At 34.7% G+C, this 25,044-nt stretch overlaps 1 protein-coding gene and 1 pseudogene across 1 annotated transcript; both read right to left on the bottom strand.

The window, feature by feature from the left end:
* Nucleotides 1-4,630: 4,630 nt before the first annotated feature.
* Nucleotides 4,631-5,572, bottom strand: LOC143645926 (olfactory receptor 5B2-like). Its single transcript, XM_077115027.1, has one exon. The coding sequence runs from the start codon at nt 5,567-5,569 to the stop codon at nt 4,631-4,633; it is 939 nt and encodes a 312-aa protein (XP_076971142.1). The 5' UTR covers nt 5,570-5,572.
* A 15,350-nt stretch (nt 5,573-20,922) lies between these two features.
* LOC143645927 (olfactory receptor 5B2-like) lies at nt 20,923-21,864 on the bottom strand (annotated as a pseudogene).
* Between the last annotated feature and the right edge of the window lie 3,180 nt (nt 21,865-25,044).

Below are 25,044 nucleotides of genomic sequence, written 5' to 3' on the forward strand. Positions count from 1 at the left end.
ATCTTTATGGTTTCCATCTTATGTTAATTACAGATAAAACTGCCTTAAGCGTTTGTGTGCAAGATTTTCTATGGACAGAAGATTTTAATTCATTTGGATAAATACCCAGGAGCATCATTGCTGGACTGTGTGGTAAGACTATACTCACATTTGAATGAAATGCCAAACTGCATCCCAAAGTGGCTCTACTATTTTGCATTCCCACCAACAATGTATGATAATTGTAGTTACTCAATCCTCGCCAGCATTTGGTACTGCCAGTGTTTTGGTTTTAGCCATTGTAATAGGTGTGTAGTAGTATTTTATTTTAAATTTCAATTCCTTAATAACATGATGTTGTTATTATATATGCATATTTGTCATCTGCATTTCTTCTTTGGTGAGATGATTGTCCAGATCTCTTGTTGCTTTTTTTCTTCCTCATTTTTATTGGTTTTTTGCCTTTTTTATTGTCAAAATTTAAGTGTTCTTTGTATAGTCCTTTATGAGATATGTATTTTGCAAATATTTTCTCTTAGCTTATGTTTTTTCTTTCATTTTCTTAACAATCTTTTTTGCAGAGCACAAATTTTTACTTTTTTTTTTTTTTTTTTTTTTTTTTTTTTTTCAAAGGAAAGACAGAGAGAAGGAAGGAAGGATAGAAGGAAGGAAGAAAGGGAAACATTTTTAAACATTTTCTTGTTTTATTGTATTCTGTTTCTCCGTTTTTGTTACATGGGCTGGGGCCGGGAATCGAACCGAGGTCCTCCGGCATAGCAGGCAAGCACTTTGCCCGCTGAGCCACCGCGGCCCGCCCAAATTTTTACTTTTAATGAAGTGTAATTTATACTTTTTTTTTCCATGGATCATTTTTTGGTACTGTATCTAAAAAGTCATAACAAAACCAAAATCACCTAGATTTTCTCCTATGCTATCATCTAGAAGTTTTATCCTTTGTATTTTACATTTAGATAAATGATCCAGATTAATTGTTACAAAATGAGTAAAGTCAGTGTGTGTGTGTGTATACGTATACCCATTTATTTATTTATGTTTGCTGGGAGATGTTCAGTTGTCCTAGCACTGTTTGTTGAAAATATTCTCCTTCTCCTTCTCCTTCTCCGTTGTTTTGACTTTGCTCCTTTTTCAAAGACCACTGGATCTCCTTCAAGGTTATGTGCTCTCTTCATTTGATGTATTTTTCCACTAATGTCACATTTGATCTCTTTAGCTTTATAGTAAGTTTTAAAGCTAGGTAGCAATAGTCCTCTGAGCCAGTGCTGTGCTGGCTCTTCTATGCTTTTTGCTTTTTCATATAAATGTGAGAATCAGTTTGCTGATATTTAAAAAATAACTTGCTTAGCTTTGGATCAGGATTGATTTGAATCAGTATAAAATGTTGGTAAGAATTGATGTCTTAATAATATCGTCTTCCTTTCTATGAACATGGAATATCTCTCCATTTATTTATATATTTGATTTCTTTTGTGGGAGTTTTATAGATTTCTTCATGTAGCTCTCGTGCATATTTTGTTAGATTTATACCTAATTGTTTCATTTTTTAGGTGCCACTGAAAACGGTGTTGTGTTTTTTTAATTTCAAATTCCAGTTCTTAATAACTGCTGTTTTATAGAATACATTTCAATTTTGCATATTAATCTTGGACTCTGCAAATTTAAGGAGGTTTTTTTGATAAGTTGGAATTTTCGGAATGGACAATCCTGTCATCTTCAAACAGAGACAATTGTGTTTCTTCCTTCCAAATATTTTATTTCATTTTCTTATCTTATTGCACTGGCTCAGACTATGAATAGGAGCAATTAGAGGAGACATCCTTGGCTTCTACTGATTTTTAGGGATCACTAATCTCATTTCTCACCATGATGTTGATTGTAAGAATTTTTTTTAACAGATATTCTTTATCAAGTTGGAGATGTCCCTATCTCTTCTTAGTCTGCTGATTTTTTTTTTGGGGGGGGGGGACATGGGCATGTACCAAGAAGCAAACCTGGGTCTCCAGCATGGCAGGTGAGACCTCTGCCACTGTGCAACCATTGCCCGCCCTAGCTGAAGGTTTTTATCACGAATGGGATGGGCTTTGTCAAAGTTTTTTCATCATCTAGTCATAAGATTGCATGTTTTTTCCTTAAGCCTATTGATATGATGGATTATATTACTTGATTTTCAAATTTGAATCACACTTGCATATTTAGAGTAAATTCCACTTGGTCATTGTATTAGTTTGTTAAGCTGCTAGAATGTGATATACCAGAAATAGAATGGCTTTTCAAAAGGGATTTTAATAAGTTACAAGTTTACAGTTCTAAAGAAGTGAAAGTATCCTAGTTAAGGCACCAACAAGAAGTTACCTTCACTCAAGAAAAGCCGTTGCCATCTGGATCAGCTCTATCATCTGGGAAGGCACATGGCTGGCATCCGCTGAGGTTTTGGCTTCTGGACACCTCTGTTAGTTGGGAAGGCCCATGGTGACATCTGCTAGCTTCCTTTCTCAACTTCTTATTTCATAAGGCTTCCCTGGGAACATTTATAAGGGAATGCAACAGACACAGAACAGCCAAAACAATCTTGATAATGATAACAAAATTTGAAAAGATATTTAAAATAATACCCACAAATGGTTCCAGAATTTAAAACATCATCATATTCAGGACTTTAGAGCCAGAAATGGATATTTGTGTCACCTGACCCTGTCCCCACTGGTGTCAGTATGATGCTCTTATGACATTCAAACATAGGTTGTAAATCTTGAGATTTTGAATGCCTCTATTTTTACAAATAGGAAAAGAATACATAAGAACAAATTCCTTTGACTTGCTTTATTTATAGAATTGACCACACTAGAGGATCAAAATCAAACACTTAATTATTGTGTATTTTATACCATATTATTGTTGATAAAAATTGTCATGCTATAGATGATTGCAATCATTGGACTTAAATCAATCATCACTATGAATGAGGAGATTTTGAAGGTTGAATTTGGTAGAAAATGTCTCATAGTCTCATATTCTGTCTTTTTAAAAATTCATTTCATGTGTTATTTGCCATTCAATGAGAAATCCTTCTTCATAAAAAGTTCAGATGGTTTGAAATGTTCTATCGTATGTGTGGTTTCCAAAAAATTAATTTGTCCAGAGTGGAGACTGCAAATTAGTGAGAATGTAAATGTAAAAACTACTGGTATCAATGCTTGCCTTTCACGTAGGAGACCTGGGTTCAATTCCCGGATCACGCATCTAAGAAAAAAAAGAAAAGAAAAAAAACTAAACACTACTGGTATCACATGAAATGCTCTAAAAAAGTTCTGAAGAGTTATTATGGGTAGTGAAGTATGGTTATGAGTGGTTCAAAGAAATTAGCAATTGGATTAAAATCCATTCATTCATTCATTCATTCATTAAATAATATTTATGGTGAACAATATTAACTAGACCACAATTTCTGAATTGGGGATGAAGTTCTTAATAAAACAAAGTCACTGGCCTTGTGGAAGGTACATTTTCTTTAGGAGAGATAGATGTACAGGTGAACAAATGAATAATAATTGAGTACTGATTAAGGTTATAAGAATAAAAAGCAAGTAAAGGACAGTGTCTATCAAGATGTGGGGTGACTATGACCTGGTAACATTGGAATAGAGACCTGAAGGGAGTAAGGGAACAATCCAAGCAGAGGGAATAGCAAATAGGAGGAGCTGGAATAGAGTTGTCAGTGAATTGTTGAGGAAATCGGCATAAAGAAAGTGTGGTCAAGAACAGGAGAGTGATAAGAGATGAAGAATCTCAACTAAAGCTAAAGTATCCATCAATGACTGGCATTAGCCATTTCCTAGCATTTCCTGAGTGAAAAATGGTTAGTACTATCATTACTTTCACTGACCTTTAAAAACTACTTCAAAGCATGAAGAGTTGGTAGTCATATATGATAAATGTAAAAATTTCCTTCCTGTGAGTATACTTCCCTATACTCTAATTTGTTTCTTTTTGAAAATCATCATATCATCACACTGCTTCTACAAAATAATTAGGAAAGACATAATATTCCCTCTAAGATGATATATATATATAGCTGTGGATAAAATGTGCCAACAGAAAGAAAATACATTTATTTAAAAATCCATAATCTGATTTTTCTTCATTCTGAACACTTAAATACCTTTCCAACTAAACAAATAAATGAGGCAAAAATTTAAATTATGACATGTCAATTGAATGTTTAAAAATGCTCAATAAATACTAGCCACATTCCATTGACCTCATTTAATGATTTCCCAGTCCTGTGAGTTTTGCACACATAGGACCATTGCATATATTTCAGTTAATGGACTTTTTTAAAGCCCTTTTCTACATGAGGTTTTCACGATATATGTTAGAGAAAATGAGTTGTTATGTAAATATGTGAATAAATCAAATATCAGTAAGAATTTTGAAAAGCAGAACTCCAAATTCTCAAGCTGCCTCTCAGCCATCATCATTCAGGTATTACATTTCTGGGCATAATGTTTTCTTTATCTAGACAACAGATTTTGAAGAAAGAAGAGTATTACAGGGATGTAAGTGCAGTGTGGCCTTTAAAATGTGACCCATCACATGGCAGAGATGAAACTAGGTCATTGCGGACCGTACAAAGTTAAAAGATTAGAGATAGTTTTGCTTTCTCAACAACTTTCTTAAATGCACTCTTGACCTCCTTGTTCCTCAGGCTGTAGACCAGCGGGTTCAGCATGGGGATGACAATAGCATAGAATACAGACGCCACTTTGTCTGTGTCCATGGAATGACTGGAGCTGGGCTGTACATACATGAAGACGATTGTCCCATAGAAGATGGAGACTGCAGTGAGATGGGAAGCACAAGTGGATAAAGCCTTCTGGAATCCCTTAGCTGAGTGAATCTTCAGGACGGTGATAAATATGAATAGGTAGGAAATTGAGATAACCAAAAGAGCAAATAATACATTGAAGCTCACCACAAAAACAACAATCAGATCAGACACATGTCTATCAGAGCAAGAGAGAACCATGACTGCTGGAGCATCACAGAAAAAGTGATGGATCACATTGGACCTACAGAAAGAGAGGCGGAATGTGTCCCCAGTGTGAATGGAGGCATTCAGGAAACCACAGACATAGGAACCCACTGCTAATTGGACACACACACTTGTGGTCATGGTGGTGGTGTAATGTAGGGGTTCACACACCGCTGCATAGCGGTCATAGGCCATTGAGGCCAACAGGTAACTTTCTACAGTGGCAAACGCTATGAAAAAGAACATCTGAGCAGCACATGCATTGTAGGAGATGACCTTATCTCCTGTGAGGAATCCAGCCATCACCTTGGGAGTGACAGCTGAGGAATAACCAAAGTCCACCAGAGAGAGGTTACAGAGGAAAAAGTACATGGGAGTGTGGAGTCGAGAGTCCAAGAGAATCAATACAATCATTCCCAGGTTCCCACATACACTGATGAGGTAAATGATGGTGAACACTGCAAACAGGGGGGCCTGCAGTTCAGGGGCATCGGTTAGTCCCAGCAGAATGAACTCAGTCACTTCTGTGCTGTTCTCCATTAAAGGTATTTGAGAATCAGGAGATGCCCTGTAGCGATGAAAAATAAAAGAACAGAGTTTTAAATGAGGAATAGATAGAAATAAAATTGAAATAAATCATAGCCATTACTTTCACTGTAGCAAATATTTGTACTTCAAGACTCTCTATACCTAAAGCATGGACTTCACAACAAAATTTAATGCATCAATTATTTATCAAGTGCAAACTATTGAGACCGAATCATACTCATGGATCATCTCCTCAAATTTTCAAGTTCATAAGTTTGTAACCTGAGATGTAGAATATGTATGACTTGACAAAGGTGATATATCTGGAATGAAAATATCTGTCAATTCAGTTTTTCTGAGCCTCAATAAAACTTACACTTCTATATTTTTCATATGCCAGACCCTCAAATAGCTTCCTTATATTCATATTAATGTATTACTCTCAACAACTATATAAAATCTATAAACTGTTACTTCCATTTAACTTATGAGGTGCCAGAGGTTGAGTTATTTAAGTTTACACAACTATTAGCTGACAAAGACAAGCTTTGTACCCAGACAGAGTGATTCCCAAGTCCAAAGGTCTCAACTAAATTTAAATCAAATTGAATTGAACTCAGAGTATAATGGTCATTGTTTCCATAGGGAAAACTCAATATTTGGTATTTCCCAGTGAGTTAACAGAGATGTAAGCATAGTATATATATATATGTAGTGGGACAACTGCAGGTGTAAGGACTTATACAATGAGCAAAGGCATGCCCTTGGGCTCTGGGAGAAGTGCATATGCTTTCAAATATCATTTACTACCTTGGAATCATTGGTCCTACTTTACTATCTCTAAGTCTCATTTTCTCCACCTATAAAATGAAGATGATAATGACCCTTACTTCAAGGGATTATTGTGAGGATTAAATAATATAATGCATTTTAAAAATGAGTAAAAGTTTTAGTGATTAGCATGGGTCCAATTAGTGTTAATATTATTATTAAGCTGGAATGATAGCTTCTAAGTTGGTTTGGGAAATGTGGGTGGCAAGAGGCTTAAAGTTTTGGGTGAGTTTGAATTCTAGTAGCCTCCTTCTTCAATGAGACTGTTCTCACAACTATTTCCACTAAGATTTTCTGTCCCCTCCATTGTTTCTGCCTGTCCTTCCCCCATCTGTGAAAGACTGAGCTGGTCATTGCATGTGATTATTTGCTTATTTCTTTTTATTGCAATCCATTTTTGCTGGAATGAAAACTCTGCTTTCTTAAACTCAGTCTTTCTCATTACTGTCATTCCAAAGCTGAATCAGAAAGCTCAATAGTGAAAGTTCATAATTTGTGGGTTGCCTTTAGCTGGAAGATATGTTCTGGTGGTGATCTCTGGATTTTAAAATTTTGTTTTGCATCTGTTCTTGTGCAAGCACAGTGCTTTTTGTTTGAATATGAGGTTTTGGCAGCTCTGCTAACCACTGTTTTCTACCCTACTGTTCTTAATTCTTTCACAACTGTACTTTATAAGCTTAACCCAAAAGTTAATACGTTTGCCACTCTTCAACATACATAATTACTTTCAGCAGAGGATATGTTTGATAGTCAATGCACACACACACACATATCCTAACTTAATGTTTACAACTTCACAATTATCTTATAAAGAAGTTGGTATTTTGATTCCCATTTTACCATTAAGGGAACTGAATTCAAGACTTTACATGACACTTCTCAATTGTCCATCTGACATGAGTAATATTCAAAATCCAAGAATCAAACATACTTCTGAGCAAATAAACCCACTACTTTTAGCTACCTCAGTGTCAGTGTTTGTGGATCTCATTGACAGGGTAGATGTACTAGTAACAAGAAGAGTGAAGCGATGTGGAAAATATTAGATTGGAATATAGATGTTACTTATTGGAATATTAGATGACTATTTATTACAATATAGATGTTACTAGCTTAAAGAAGTATCATTTCACTCTATTCTGTTATTTTCTTACTGCCTATAAGAACAGACAGAGATGGTGAATAAGAAGAAATTACTGTTTACTCCTCAGAGCATTATCTGTCCTTTTTTTGAAACTCACCTTCTTTAAGTAATCAGCGTGCTGTTTCATAATTAGTGCTGAACCCCCTACTCATGAAGTTTTTTCATTCATACACTGGTCCCACCACAGTATTTCAAAAAGATGTTCAATTCATCCAATTTTAGGCTCAAAGAACTTATCATAGAAACAACTGGCCAAATAAAAGAGCATACGGAACATTAATTCTTACCTTGCTCCTTGGAAATAAGGAAATATCAATCTCTAATTATGAATCTGAAGTGAGAAATTCAGCCGTGAAATGATGCTAAATGAATCCTCTGTCAGATATTGTTCAAATGGTTCCACGGTTGCTACAGCAGGGAAAGATGAAGGAAAGAACATGGACATGAGGCCAAGAAACTGGGTTCCAATCCTGAATCTACCACACCTTCTTTCAGTTTCCTTTGAAGTAGTCAATTACTTCCTCCTATTTATACAGTGAATGTAAGGAAACTAACTTTTTCACATAATTCACAAATTTGTGGCTATGAAGAGAAAATGAGAGAAGTGCTGTCAAACAACCCACTAAGTGATCAGTGTTTTAAGTCAATTTATATATTATTTTCCTTGGGATATATTCCCTGTCCATCGTCATAGACTCAGCACATCCTCATTTTGGGCAAGACTGGTGTGCACTAAATTGATCAATATTCAAATGAATAAATGATGACCAAAATGGCTCTGCAGACAGTCTTCTCCTTCTAATATAATGTCTCATGAAGTGATGTTGGGCTTCCAGAGGCTAATGATGGGTTATCAGTAGAGAGCTGTGGAGACACAGAGCTCTCAAGGGATGCTCCCTATGAGAGCATATAAATCTTATCCTATTTTCCTAGAGAAGAAGCAATTAGTTCCCTATTGGGACCTAAATTAGATGTGTTGAGAAGGCACCCATGTTGTACATTGCTTATGGCATTTCTTCTTTATTATTTTCCAATTAAATCATAATTTATATCCAGTAATATCAAATTTTAGCATATAGGTCTAAGAGTTTGGTGGTGTGGATATGCTCATGTAACCCCTACCAAACTCATGATGTAGATCAGCTCCATCACTTATAAAATATTCAACTGAGCTTCTTTCTGGTGAGCCCCTTCTCCCACCCCATACTGTGGTCAAACTCTTCTACCTTTCTGCTCTTGGCAATAACTAAACTGTTTTCTGTCAACATGGATTGTAAGAAATAGAATCCTAGAATTGCCTTAGAGTGTAGATTTTTTCATTTAGAATGTATTTGAGACCCATCCATCTTATTACCTGTGTTATAGTGAATTCTTCTTTGTGGTAGAGTAATTTTCCATTATATGCGGAATATATGTTTGTTCCCTCATTGAGGAGCATTTGTGTTAGTTCCATTGTTTAACATTTGCAAATGAAGCCACTCTAAGTTAAATGATTAGTCAGTTAACTGCATCTAGGCTGATGGCATCTACAATCAAGTGAGGATTATGCCTTCACTAGTGGAAAGTGCCTCCTCATCTGATGAGTTGGAGGCCTTAATTCTAGAACAGAGAATTTCAAAAGTCAGAAAGAATATCTGCCTTCTACTACACTCAGTCAATTCTCCTGGTGAATTCAACTTCTTTTTCAGTAGATTTCCAATCTGACCTAATCTACTGAATCTGGGCTTGCCAATTCCTATGGTTATATGAGTCAAGTGCTATAATATATCTCTTGATATTTAAATAGATACATAGGAATATAAAAAATAAATCCACTCTAAACAGCTGTCTAAAATTCTTTGTTGTGAACATGATACTTAAGGGTTGGAGTGCTTGACCAATATATGTATAATTGAATGAGAAATTGACAAATTGTTTCTGAAGTGGTGCTACCATTTTGCATTTCCACCAGAAATATGTTGCAATTCCTTCCAGCCTCGTAGTAGTTGGTATTAAGAGATAGTTTTAAAATCTAATTTCATTTTTATTTCACATTAATATTTGATATTAGTAAAAAATCTCAAGAATACTCTTTATCAAAATATTTCTTTTAAAAATCACCCATTTAGGGGCAGTGTAATGGTGGCTCAAGGGCAGAATTTTCACCTACATACTGGAGACTCAGGTTCTACTCCTGGTGCTTGCCCTTGCAAAAACAAAAAAACAATCATCTGTTTAGGAGTTGCAAGGGTAGTTCAGTGGTAGACTTCTCACCTGCTGTGAGGAAGACCCGTGTTTGAATCCCCATCCATGCACTTCCCAAAGAACAAACAAAACAAAAATTCAACAAATGCTGCAATAATGGAATACACAGATGGAAAAATAATGAAATGTGACCCTGCCATACAGCATACAAAAGAAAAGAAAAAATATCACCCAATTATTTACCACTACAGATCTGCCCTGGGGCTAACTCTTCCAACAATGGAGATGGATCCTTTCTCTGCACAGTCACCTGTGAATGGATGTTCCAAAACAGATTTATGATGCCTTTCTCACATACATAAAAAAAGTGTAGCAGTTACAAATTCATTCTGTGCAGTCTGGTGGTTTGGTATAAAATTCAGGAAAGTGATTTAAGCTTTTAAAACTTCAGCTTCTTATCTGTGAATAAGGAGACCATAATTTCATGCATTTTTTGTAGGATTTTCTAGAAGATTTTATGAGATAACATATATGCAAAGCTGAACACAACATCTTACACTTATCAGATGCTCTTTAAGATTCAATAGCAATATTTAATTACATTAAAAAATAATACAGGATGAACAAAAATTAGCTCTTTTTTTAACATCAATCAAGGGAGATCTCACTAGTTCATGGATTTCAGACTCCATTTTCCTCCCTCCTTCTTCAACCCTCCAGAAGTCCCTCAATAAAATGGTTTGACCCTAAAAAAGAAGTTAGGTGTTTGTCAGAACTGTACCTGCTTCCCAACATATACATGTTGCATTTGTAGCTAGACAAAGATGTGTACTACTTCTAGACAATGAAATGTGGGAAGAATTTAAGGAGGTTTGGGTGGCTTGAAGAATATTAAAACCCTCTGGTTGTCTCTTCCCCAGCAACAGTATCTCTGGAGGCTGCACATTTCAACAGATGTTCTTACGGATTACCATGCTTTCATAAACTCAGGGACTACATAGAGTCTTCACTTTACATGGACAACCTGTAATGGTCATATAAGAGTGTAAATAAGGAAAAAAACCTTTCAGTTGACTGGAATAATGATCCCTAAAGACAATGGTCCAAGCTACTCATGCTTGGAACTCTTCCATATTAAATTTTAATGCAAAGACTTGGAGAATGTGATTAAGTTGAGGATCTTGAGTTGGGGAGATTATTTATATTATTTCTGTGGGTATAAAATGCTATAACGAGTGTTCAATAAGAGCAAGGCAGGACAAATGGTTGGCTAGGAAATTACATGAGCCAATTCCTACAAAGAAACAACAACAGAAAGAAAAAAGCAAAAATGATCAGAATCAACTTTGAACTTTGGAAAATAGTCAAAGTTTTCCAGCAACCAAATGAATGCTGAATCAACAAAAAGGTGACTTAAACATGGTATTTAAGGAAATTCATATTCAGCCACTGGTTGATAAATTAATATAAATTCATATAAAATATAAACTGTCACTGACAAAGCACAGACATTGGACTTACTAGACAAAGATTTAAAATCAGCTCTCTTAAATATATTAAAGGAAATTCTGGCAAAGACATTAAAGGAAACTAGGAGAACAACATCCTATCAATTACAAGTAAACACACTCCTACCAACATATACAAAGTAGCATATACAAAGAAGGAGAAGACAGAGGAAAGGGAGCAGAAAGATTACTTGAAGGAATAACTGCTGAAAACTTCCCACAGATGATAAAATATATGAATGTACACATCCCAGGCACAATTAACTCTTACAGAGTAAACACAACTAGATACACACCAGCACATTATAACACAAATTATAAAAACCAAGTACAAAAAGATAATCTTAAAAACAACAAAAGAAGAAAGAACTCATTACAAAAGGGATACTCGATATGATCAATAGCCAATTTCTCATTAGAAACCATGGATGCCAAATGACAGTGTGTTGGCATATTTTAAAATTTTTCAAGCAAGAATACTATGATTTGCAAAATACTCTCTCATAGATAAACTAAAAATTAAGACATTTAATAAATAAAAACTTAAAAATTTGTTAGTAGAATTGACCTACAAAAAATGCTAAGGGATGTTCTACAGACTATTATGAATGGTCATTGGATAATGACTTCAGGCCATATAAAGAAATAAAGGTATTGGCAAAGGTAATTACGTAGTAAATACATAAGCTATAATTATTGTATTTTTTGTTTGTTACTCCTCTATTGTACTTTTAAAATTTAAGGCACAAATGCATGCAATAATAATTATGAGCTTATGCTAATATGCACACCATGTATAAAGATGTCATTAGTGAGAATAATGACAGAAAGGAGGAAATGACATAATAGCATATTTTATGTTATTAAACTATTAAAGCAAAGTTATCACTATTAAAACTCGATTGTTATAAATTTAATATGCGAATTGTAATCCCCAGAATAACCATGAACATAACTAAAAAGTATTCAGGAAAAGGAAATGAGATAGGAAAATGTATGGTGTTCTAATGAAAATCAATTAAACACTTAGAAGTCAGTAATTCAATTTGAGGGTCACATAATAAATGATATATAGCAAACAACAGCAATATAGCAGAAATAAATCTTTCCTTATTAGTAATTACTATAAATATAAGTGCATTAAACTTTTCAATTAAAAGGAAGAAAGTGGCAGCAAGGGGACAAAGCAAACATCATCGAACTATTTTCTGACTACAAGAGAACTACTTTACATCCAAGGATTCAAAGTAGGTTGAAAGTGGAGGTATGGAAAAAGATATCACGACAACAGTAACTAAAGGATATCTAGTGGTGACACTAATATCAGACAAAGGTTCAAGTCAAAATTTATTAATTTATTAAATTATTAAATTTTAATTTATTAAAAGAACCAAGAGGGTTCTTTTAATTATATATTATATATTAATGCGAGAGTCAATCCATCAGGAAGATATCACAGTTATAAACACAGGTATGCTTAGCAACAAAGATGCAAAATATATAAGCAAAACTTGATAGAATTGAAGAAAGAGATAGACTGCTCTACAATAATAGTTGGAGAGGAAAATACCCAAATTTCAATAATGGACAGAACAGCCAAAGTATCAATAATGAAATAGAAGATGTGAACAATACTATAAATAGCAGACATATATAGAACACTCATCCCCAAAAAGAAGAATGAACAATTTTCACAAATGCACACAGACATTCTCCAAAGTAGATCCTATGTTAAGCCACAAAATAGGTATCAGTAAATTTTTAAAAATTGAAATCATGCAATATGTCTTCGCTGACCACAACTGAATGGAGATAGAAAATAATGAAGGGAAATTAGAAAATTCATTAAAAAATCAGTTTCTTATGATTCTTATGATCAGTTTCCTATGGTATTTATGTTCTATAAAATCCCCAGGAATGCTGAAATAATAAAAACTTAATCAGCCTTGTTCAACCTCAACTGCAAACTTTTGTTACCTAGGGCAAGAACATGTCATTGAAAATGCCAGTCATTTTTAGTGAATAGATGTACGTGAATATGGAATCTATAAATAATGAGGATCAACTGCATGTGGAAATTAAAGAATATGCTTTTAACCAACTAATGGTTCAAAGATATTAGGGGGCCTTTGGGAAATACTTTGAATCAAATGAGAATGATACACAACATATCAAAATTTTTGAACAGTAGCAAATTCAGTGCTCAGACAGAAACTTAGAGCTGTAAAAACTACATTAAAAAAGAAAATGGTCATATCAGTATCAAAACTTACATCTTAAGGAATTGCAAGAGGAGAGCAAATTGTTCCAAAGCTAGCAGGAAGAAGGAAATAATAAGGACTAAAGCAGTGTTAAACAAAATGCAGAAGAGAAAAACTATAGAGAAAATCAGTGAAATGAAAAGTTGGTTTATCAGAAATATGAACAAAAGAAAATCACTTTTAGTAGACTAAGAAAAAAAATGAGTCAAATATAAAAAATCAGAAATGAAAGTAAGGACATTACACTGACTTTACTGTTAAAAGTGAATAATGTAAGAATATGAACAGCTTTACAGAACAAATTAGAGGACCTAAATGAAATGGAAAACATCCGAGAAATACAACTATCAAAACTGACTCAGGAAATTGAAATTCTGAACAGATTTATAGCAAGAGATTTAATTACAAACATCCCAACAAAGGAAAGACCAAGTACAAAATGGCTTTGCTGGAAAGTTCCACAAAAAAAAAATTTTAGAGAGTTGACTACAGTTCCAGAAAAGTAGAGGGTGTCGGAATAATTCCTAACAAATTATGAGTCAATATCACCCTGATACCAAAACAAGAGAAAGACATCACAAGAAAAATACAGAAAAATATCCATTATGAATAAAGATGCAAACATTCTTCCCCAAATACTAGCAATCTGAAAAAGTAGTATATTAGAAAGATTATAGATCATGACTGTTCTAGTTTGTTTGCTGCCAGAATCCAACACACCAGAGATGGATTGGCTTTCGGTAAAAGGGGATTTATTTAGTTAACATATAGCTCTTCAGAGAAAAGGTGGTTAACTTTCAACTGAGGTTGTTTCTTACATGGAAAGGCACAGGGCAATCTCTGTGGCCTTCTCTCCAGGCCTCTGGGTTCCAACAACTTTCCCCAGGGTGATTCATTTCTGCAACTCCTAAGGCCTGGGCTGAGCTGCCAGTGCTGAGATGAGGAATGCTGAGCTGCTTTGGGTGTACTATGCTGAGCTCTCTTATTTAAACATCAGCCGATGTTTAAATTCACTGCGCAGGCACACCTCCTAGATGACTGTAGATGTAATCAGCAACAGATGAGGTTCACATGCCATTGGCTCATGTCCACAGCAATAGAAATCGGCACCTTCATCTAGTCAAATTGACATCTGAACCTAACTACCACAATGACCAAATGGGATTTATCCAAGGAATGCAAGGGTGCTTCAAGATATGAAAATCGGTCAATGTAATACACCACACTAATAGAATGAAGTAAAACACCCACATAATTATCTCAAGAGATACAGTAAAAGAATTTGACAAAAATCCAGCAGACTTTCATGATAAAATATTCAACAATTATGTATAGAGAGGAATTTCTTCAACCTGATAAAGGGAATTTATTAAAAACAAAATAAAACCATGGCTAACATTATATAATAGTAAAATAATAAAAGTTTCCCCCTTATATCTGAAACAGAACAAGGATGCATTCTTTCATCATTTCTATTCAACTATGTGATAGAAGTTACAACCAGAGTAATTAGGCAAGAAAAATAAATAAAAGGAATCTAAATAAGGAAAGAAATGAAACTATATTTACTTTCAAATGACATGCTAACATACATAGAAAACCCTAAAGAAATTCAATAGAGCTAAAAGCAAAACTTATCAAAGTTGAGGGTTAAAAGAAAACAGGCAAAAATGTTGTAGTCCTGTACGGTAGTAATGAGCGATGCAATAGCAAAATTAAGAGGATTCCATTTATAATTTCACCAAAAACTCATAAAATACACAGGAAAAAACTTAACCAAGGAAATTCAAGGTGTGAACACTGAAAAATACAAAACATCGATGAAAGAAATTGAGGAACACTATAAAAATGAAAAGATATTTTTCATGGATTTGAAGATTTAATATTGCTAAATGGCAATACTGCCCAAAGTGATGCACATACTTAATGCCATTCTTAACAAAATACCAAAGACCTGTTTCACAGAAATGGAAAAGTTGGTTGTAAATTTCGTATGGAATTGCAAAGGACCTTGAGTAGCCAAAACAGTCTTGAAAAATAAAAAACAAAATTGGAGGAATCGTACACCCCAATTTCAACACTGCCTACAAAGCTAGAGTAATCAAAACAATGTGGTACTGGCTTAAGGATAGGCATATGGATCAATGGAATAGCATTGATAGTACAAAAATAAATCCACCTATCTATGTATTGATTTCAAGAAGGGTGCCAGTACAATTCAATGGGGGATAGAGAAGGTTCTTCAACAAATGGTGCTGGAATAACATTGAAAAAGAGTGAAGTTGGATCCCTTCCTCACAACTTATAGGGAAAAACAGCAAATTAAAGTGGATCAAAGACACAACTGTAAGTGGTAAAACTTTTAGAAAAGAATTAAGTGGTGAATCCCTGTGACTTTGGATTTGTTAAGTGATTTGTTAGATATGGCACCAAAAGCATTAGCACCTAATCAACAGATAAATTAGACTTCATGATAATGACAACTTTTGCACATCAAATGACCCTATAAAAATAGTGAAAAGGTAATGTAAATACTTGGATAAAGTCCTTGCAAATCATATTTATATATATAAAGAGTTCTTGCCACTTAAAAACAAGACAAACAATGCAATAAAAATGTGCAAAGAAGTTGAAAAGACATTTCTTTGAAAAATTATATAAGCACAGGAAAAACTGTTCATCATAAGCCATTATGGAAATTTGAATAAAAACCATACTGAGATACGACTTCACATCCACTCGTGTGTCTATAACACAAAATATGGAAATTAAAAACTGTTGGTGAGATGTGGAGAAATTTGTTGCTGGTGGGTATACAAAATGGTGCAACCACTAAAGAAAACAGTTGATACTTATTAGTTAAATGCAGAATTATCATATGACCCAGAAATTCTATTTCTAGGTATATATGCAAAAGAATTGAAAACAGGTATTCAAACCAATATTTGAATATGAATATCTAGAGCATCACTATTCACAACAGTCAAAAGGTGGAAACCAGTTAAATGAACATCAATGGTTGAATGGGTAAACAAAATGTGGTGTGTCTATACAGGTGAAATTTACTCAGGCATAAGAACAAATGAAATGCTGGCATGTGCCTCAAGATGGATGAACCTAGAAAACCTTATGCCAAGTAAAAGAAGCTAGACACAAAATGTTGCATATTGTATAATTCACTTTATATCAAATAACCAGAATAGATAAATCCATTGGAAAAGAAAGCAGATTAGCTGTTGACAATGGCTGTGGCAATGGGGCATTTGCAGAGTGATGAAAATGTTTTGGAACTAGAAGTGATGATCATTGCACATCATTGTGAAAGTGCAAACTGCTGCTGAATTATCACTTTAAAATAGCTAATTTTCTGTTGTGTGAACATCATCTCAATTACAAAGGAAAGGGGAGATAAGCACAGAAGAGAGCAGAAGAGAATGTGACTACTGAGACAGAGATTGGAGTGATGCAGTCGTAAGGCAAAAAAATGCCACCAGCCAGTGAGAAGTGAACCTGAAAGATAATGTTCTAAAGCCACCAGGGAGAGTGCAGCCCTGCTGATACCTGGACTTCAGCCTGGTGAAATGGATTTCATACTTTCCATTTCCCAAATTACGCAAGAACAAAGGTATATTGTTTCAAACCCCCCAAGTAGTTGATAAATTTTTACGGCTGCCATAAGGAATTGATGTAAAACTTTGTTGTATGAAACCACTAGATATCGGGGTTGATTTGTCACTACAGCATGACCTAGACTGCCTTGAGTCATACAGGGTATAATTTGCTGTGGCACGCTTTGTTATTTATGCTCAGTATTTCACAAATAGATGGTGGACCTTTGGGTTCAGTTACCCTTATGATTCATTTATTAGTTCAAAATGTTTCTTGAGCCCCAACCATGTTCCAGGAATGAGTTTTCATTAGTAAACGAATCAGAAATTGTTCTGGTCATCAAAGAATTTTATTTGATAATCAAATAAATTCAATAAGTAATTTAATTTATTTTATTAAATCAAATAAGTAAAAATACACTAAACTATACAATAATATATTTTGCTATCATTATGAAGGATGAGAAGATAGAAATAAGAATTTATGATCCTAATTGTTTTCAAAGAAGTTGGCCCATGTCAATTGGTTCTTTCACTCAATTTAATTAGACACTTCTTGACCTCTTTTCCGCTACAACATAGGACTAGATTTTGAGAATACAAACCTAAATGAAGGGTTTTGTCCTGAAGGGTTCATAATTTGGCGTAAGAGATAAACATGTAACAAAAAATGCAATGTAATTAATAAGGGATTCAATAGTCATATGGAGAAGTTTGCTGATACAGAAAAGGAAGTAAGAAAGGAGGAAGGGAAAGGAATGGAAAGCAAAAAGAATATAGCATTTGTTGATCAACTGTGTCAAGAGTTGTGTTAATGTCTGGGTAATTCAATACATGTTTAATAAAATTTCTCAAGGAAGGCATTATTTTTCGCCCATAGAACTTCAGAGCATTTAAGCAGTATGTCCTATATCGCAAAGTTTGCTTGGAATCGAATTCAAATAAACTGTATTCTCCCTCAAAAACCTGTGCTTATTTTTGGTATCCCAACTTTTTTTTTACATTTTGAGGCTGAATGAGAATTCACATAAAAATTGTGAATTTTGTTGTAGACATTTAATAGTATTTTTCTTCCTATATCCCTCTCCCTCTGATCAACAGCATCCAGATTTTCTTATGAGGACCTCTCTGCCTTAGTTAGGGTAAATAATTCTAGATGCCATAAAAGCAAGCTCCAAATTCAGAGTGGCTTCACCATGGCAGTTTCCTTTATTCGTGTATTGTTCACTTGATTGGTCTAAGGTAACTCTCATACAGAGTTTCAAGATCTTTCCATTTAGTGGCTTCACCATACTTTGTGGCTTGGATTCTCTCTACCCGGGTGATGACAAAGAAAGAATAATATGGGAATAGGGGTACGTGGGCCAGGCTTGGACCTCGTATATATGACAAGTATTCACATTTCATTAACAAGAACACATCACATGGCACAACTAATCAGAAGAGGTCAGAGAAATTAAGCCTAGTTGGGTGCTCATAGGAAAAAGTGTATTGTTTGTTAAGCAGCTGAGCAGTTTTTTCATTATACTGGTTATAGTCATCAAACATTGATTTTATTCCTAACCTACGCACAGAATATTTTATCCATCTTTACCTGAGGCCAAATAAATCCTATCTAATCACTGTGAAAGTTCAGTTTCCAGACTATGGAAAGGGTTCTTTGCATCAAGTCAGATGTGGTCTAGCAACTTAAGAACTAAAAAGAAAATTAGCCCATCTGACATTCATACATACCAAGTATATACATTTGTGCAGGGTAAAAATAACTAGGGAGAGACTCCCATTAATAAAAGAGAAGAATGGAAGACACATTGGTCAGTTCTGAAATCTGGTTGAGTTGGCATTGCAAAGGCCCCTCAACCCTGGTGGTAGAACACGTTCCTTCACAAGATCCTGATTTTCTCTATGGGAGAAATCCTTTTTTCGTTGTTTCCTTGACTGCTGTTCTAACCTCTCAGATGTCTTTTTTATCCATTTATTTTACCACCACTTCTGAAATACATTAAAGACAAAAATATGGCAAACACAAATTAACAAATGCTTTTTATTAACTCTGCAGTATCTCCAAAAGATTTCTGGAAATTTCCGGTAATTCTAAAAGTAAATAATTATTTAAACTAATAATAAAAATGGTTCCAATAGGAGAAACACCACCTTCAAAGACAATAGTGAATATTTGTGTTATACCACAAATACTGTACAAGTATCAGTACAACCAAATTTGCACATTCAAGCAAAATTTTACAAGTACTGACATTGTTCATGAAACTTGTAAATGTATAGAAAGAAAAAGTAAGACATGAGTGCACATACCTGTCGGTAGCTTTAGCAAAAAATTCAGATCCTTGATGGTCAAAATCAAATGCATAAGTTTTGTGTATTTTAGAACAGATTGAGCATGCATTACATTTATTGCTTGCAAATATGGGCATGGTATTCTATATGAACGTTTACAAACAAGGAAGTTAATTGCTTAATCAGTATGTATGAAGTAAAATTTCAAATTATCTCCATTAAACTTTCAAATAATCTCACCTTAATGTCTTTTTGTGATTTACTAAAGTCAAATATTACTTATTCAATGTGTTTCTTTACACTTAATGAGCCATCTTTTCTAAGTAAAATTTAAGGGATGGTTTGTGATGATACATTTAATGACATGACCTCCAGGAAATCTTGTGTCCAAACATGGAAGTGCCAGTTATGATGAGAATATAGACAAAAATATTTCAGCAAAGGAGAAAATTAAATGAAGCTCTGGAAATGTGCACAAGTTTAACCAGAAGGTTCATATTATGGGTAACACACTCTAATTATCAGAGCTTTGAAAATTCAACATTTTGATGCAATTGGGCTTAAAATTTAATTTATTAACTCCTTTAACAAATATTTAATGAGCGTTTACAATGAATCAGACATTCGTTACATACTGGGGATTGTGTTGTGAACAAAAGAGGTAAAGCCACTAGTTGGTAAAGAGTGGTAATACAGCTCTAATTCACATAGTAGTTGGGCAAGAGAGATGCTAAATGTGGAAAATGAACATAAAATATGAGACTGGAGGTAAGGATTATGAAGAATAATGCAGCCTGAGGAGACAGTATGTATGGGAAGGGATAATGTCTATTTCAAAAATTGGTTAGGGAAGATCTTGTGGTAGGACAACATTTAAGCAGAGACAGGAAGTGAGTCATTCCCATTCAGAAGGAACAGCAAGTGCAAAGGTCCTGAGCAGGAGGGACTTTAGATTGTCACGGCACTGCAAGAAATGCGGCATGAATAATATGGATTAAATTACTAGAGATGACATAACTCAAGTTTGAATGAGTGAGCAGCACTAATCATTTCAAAATGTGATTTTTGCAAGACATGTTAAAAAACATTTCTTCAGACATAAAAAAATGTACAACATTCTTGATGTTCTCAAGGCACATTTTCAAACAGTGTGAAAACTTGGTAGTCATACACATTGTATGAATACATTGAAAATTGTTTCGAATTTTTTCTACATTTTCTTGTACTCTATTTTATCTTTTTGAAAATTGTAAGTGAATATGTTGGTTCTACAAAACGACTCACTCAAAACCATAATATTCATTTTACATAACGTGTGATATTTATGTATGTCTTGGTAGAATGTGCCAACAAAAAAAGCACATACCTTCATTTAAATTATATCATATTTCCTCTGATTAGGATTCTTCAGATAGTTAATCAAATGAAAAAAATTAATTAAGTAAATGAGATTTAAAAATATAAGCCTAAATATGTGACTCATTGTATATAAAGGATTTGACTAGAATGAAATTATATTGTGTATCGTTCAAAGTTAAAACCCTAATCCTAGAGACAATTTTGCCTTTTCAATAACCTTCTTGAATGCACTCTTGACATCTTTCTTTCTTAAATTGTGGACCAGCAGGTTCAGCATGGGGATGACAGTGGCATAGAATGTGGATGCTATTTTGTCTGTGTCCATGGAATGACTGGAGCTGGGCCGTAGGTACATGAAAATGACTGTCCCGTAGAAGATGGAGACTGCAGTGAGGTGGGAAGCACAAGTGGATAAAGCCTTCTGGTGTCCCTCACCTGGATGCATCTTCAAGATGGTGATAAATATGAACAGGTAGGAAATCAGGATAACCAGAAGAGCAAAAAATACATCGAAGCTCTCCATAAAAAACAAGAATCATCTCACTAATATGTTTAACAGAGCAAGAGAGAGCCATGACTGCTGGAACATCACAGAAAAAGTGATCAACCATATTGGACCTACAGAAAGAGAGACTGAATAGATAGCCAATGTGAAAGGTGGCATTAAGGCAACCACAGACATAAGAACTTATGGGCCAGTTTTACACACACAATTGTGGTCATGGTGGTGGTGTAATGTAGGGGTTTACACACTGCTGCACAGTGGTCATAACTCATTGAGGCCAAGAGGAAATTTTCCATGGTGGCAAATGCTACAAAAACAACATCTGAGCAGCACATACATTGTAGGAGATGACCTTACCTCCTGTGAGGAGCCCAGCCATCAGCCATCACCTGAGGAGTAACCAAAGTCCACCAGAGAGAGGTTACAGAGGAAAAAGTACATGGGAGTGTGGAGCTGAGAATCCAAGAGAATCAGTATGATCACCCCCAGGTTCCCACATACACTGATGAGGTAGATGATGGTGAACACTACAAACAGGGGGCCCTGCAGTTCTGGGGCATTGGTTTGTCCCATCAGGATGAACTCAGTCACTTCTGTGCTGTTCTCCATTGAAGGTATTTGAGAATTAGGAGATACCCTGTGGCATTGATATATGGAAGAGAATTTCAAACCTGGAGTAGATAGCAGTGAAATTTATATGTTTAGCTATGATAGGCATTATGTTCACCATACCAAATATTTGTACTTCAAAGCTACCCACACTTAAAGCACAGACTTCACAACAAAATTTAATGCATATATTATTTCTGGAGTGTAAATTATTATTACTGAAAAAATATTCATTGATCAGCTCCATAAATTTTTAAGTTTGTAAGCTTGTAAACTGAGATGTGGAATATTAATGACTTGACCATGATGACATATCTGGAATGAGAATACCTGCCAATTCAGTTTTTCTGAGCCTCAGTAAAGCTTACACACCAAACTCTGATCTAGCCTCTTAATAGTCATTTTAATGCATTACTCTCAGCAACCATATAAAATCTATATACTATTACTCCCATTTAAGTTATGAGGTGCAAGAGGCTGAGTTATTTAAGTTTACACAACTATTAACTGGCAAAGCCAAGCTTTGTACCCAGGCAGAATGAATCCCAAGTCCAATGGTCTTAACTAAATTTAAATCAAATTTAATTGAATTCAATGTACAATTATCATTGTTTCCACAGGGCCAAACTCAAGATTTGGTATTACACAGTGCGTTAACACAGATATAAGTATAGTGTATATATATGGTTGGTTAACTGCAGCAAGAAGGGCCTGTACAATGAGCAAAGTCAGTTCTTTGGACTCTGGATAAGATGCATGTGCTTTGGGAAATGTGGGTGGTGAAAGGCTTAATGGTGGGTGAGTTTTGCAGTCTAGTAGCCTCCCTTTTCATTGTGATGTTTCTTACAACTATTTCCACTATGATTTTCTGTGCCCTCCAGTGTTTCTATCAGTCCTTCCTCCATTCATGAATGGCTTTACTAGAAATGGCATGCGTTATTGTTTTGCTTATTTTTTCCTTTCAATCCATATTTTAGTTGGGTTGAAAAGTCCCCTTCCTTGAAATCACTCTTTATCTCATAACTCTCATTCCAAAGCCGAACCAGAGAGCTTGACAGTTGAAAGTCTTTAGTCGAAGGATACGTTCTGGTGTTATCTACAGGCTTTCAAATTTTTATTTGAATCTACTCTTGTGTAGTACATTGCTTTCTGTTTGAATATGATGCCTTTGGCAGCACTGCTAACAATTATTTTCAACCTATTGTTCTTGATTCTTTCAAACTGTACTTTATAAGCTTAATACAAAAGATAATATGTTTGCCATCCTTCAACGTACATAATTACTTAAGTTAGGATATGTTGGATAGCTACTGACACACAGATACACACTCACATCTTCAGTTAATCCTCACAAGTTCACAATAACCTCATAAAGTAGTTAGCATTTTAGTTCCCGTTTTACCATTAAGGGAACTGAAAGGCCTTACATGACACTCCTCAATTACACAGCTGATATGAGTAGCATTCAAAATTCAAGGATCAAACATACCTTGACCAAATGAAACTTTTAGCTATCTCACTGTCAGTGCTTGTACTTTGTAATTCTCATTGTCAATGTAGAAGGGTGGGATTATGTTGAAAAGATTAGATTGGAATATAGATGTTACTAATTAAATGAAGACCCCTCTCTGGTTAAAAGAAATATTATTTCACTCTATTCTATTATTTCCTTTTTACCTATAGTAAGAGCCAAACAGATAGGGAATAAAATAGAATTACTATTTGCTCAATCAGAGCTTTAACTACCCTTTTTAATCTCACCTTCTTTAAGAAATCAGCATGATGATTCTTGATTATTGTTGAACTGCCTACTCATGAAGTTTTGTTATTTATACACTAGTCTCACCTCAGTATTTCAAAAAGATGTGTAATTCATCCAATTTTAAGCTCAAAGAACTTATCATAGCTACAATAAAAGAGTGCATGGAATATTGATTCTTACCTTGTTCCTTGGAAATAAGGAAACATCAATCTCTAATTATGAGTATGAAGTGAGAAATTCAGCCATGAAACGATGCTAAATGAGTCCTCTGTCAGATATTGATCAAATGGTTCCACAGTATCTACAGCAGGGAAAGATGTAAGAAAGAACATGGACTTGGGGCCAGGAAACTGGGTTCCAATCCTGAATCCATCACACATTCTTTCTGTTTCCTTAGAGAAGTCAATTACTTCCTCCTATTTGTACAAAGAACATAATGAAATTAACCTTTTCACACAATTCACAGAATCATGGCTATGAAGGGTCATCAAATAATTCACTAAAAAAAAAATAAAAAAAAACAAAAAAAATAATTCACTAAAGGGTTACTGTTTTTAAGACAATTAATATAATATTGATCTTGGAGTATATGTCCTGTCCATGGTTGCAAACTCATAGCACATTGTCATTTTGGGTAAGGTCTGTGTGTAGTAAAATGATCACCATTCAAATGAATAAATGATGACCAAAAGTGGATCTGCAGACATTCTTCTCCTTCTAAAAGAATGTCTCATGAAGTGATGTTGGGATTTCAGATGTTAATGATGGGGTATGAGTAAGGAGCTAGAGAGACAAGGAGCTCTGAGGGGATGCTCCCTATGAGACCATTTATGTCTTATCCTATTTTCTTGGGGAAGAAGCAATTAAACTGCCTGTTGGGACCTAGCTGGATATTTTGAGAATGCACCCATGTTTGTGCATTATTTATTGTCCTTACTTCTTTTTAATTTTCTAATTAAATCATAATTTATATACAGTAATATCCAATTTTAGCATATAGGTCTAAGAGTTTGGTGATGTGTATATGCTCATGTAACCCCTACCAAACTCATCATGTAGATCAGCTCCATCACTTATAAAATATTCAACTGAGCTTCTTTCTGGTGAACCCCTTCTGCAACTGCATATTGTGGGCAAACTCTTCTACCTTACTGCTCCTGGCAACCACTAAACTGCTTTCTGTTAACACAGATTGTAAGAAATAGAATCCTAGAGTTGCCTTAGAGTGTAGTTTTTTGTTTTTTCACTTAGAGTGCATCTGAGACCATCCATCTTAATGCCTGTATCATAGTGAAACCCTCTTTATTGTAGAGTAGTATTCCATTATATACGGAACACATGCTATTTGTTCCCTAGATGTGGGGCATTTGTGTTAGTTACAGTGTTTAACATTTAGTATAAATCCACTCCAAATTAAATAA

The sequence above is a fragment of the Tamandua tetradactyla genome, chromosome 9, assembly GCF_023851605.1.
Source record: "Tamandua tetradactyla isolate mTamTet1 chromosome 9, mTamTet1.pri, whole genome shotgun sequence".
Taxonomy (NCBI): Eukaryota; Metazoa; Chordata; class Mammalia; order Pilosa; family Myrmecophagidae; genus Tamandua; species Tamandua tetradactyla.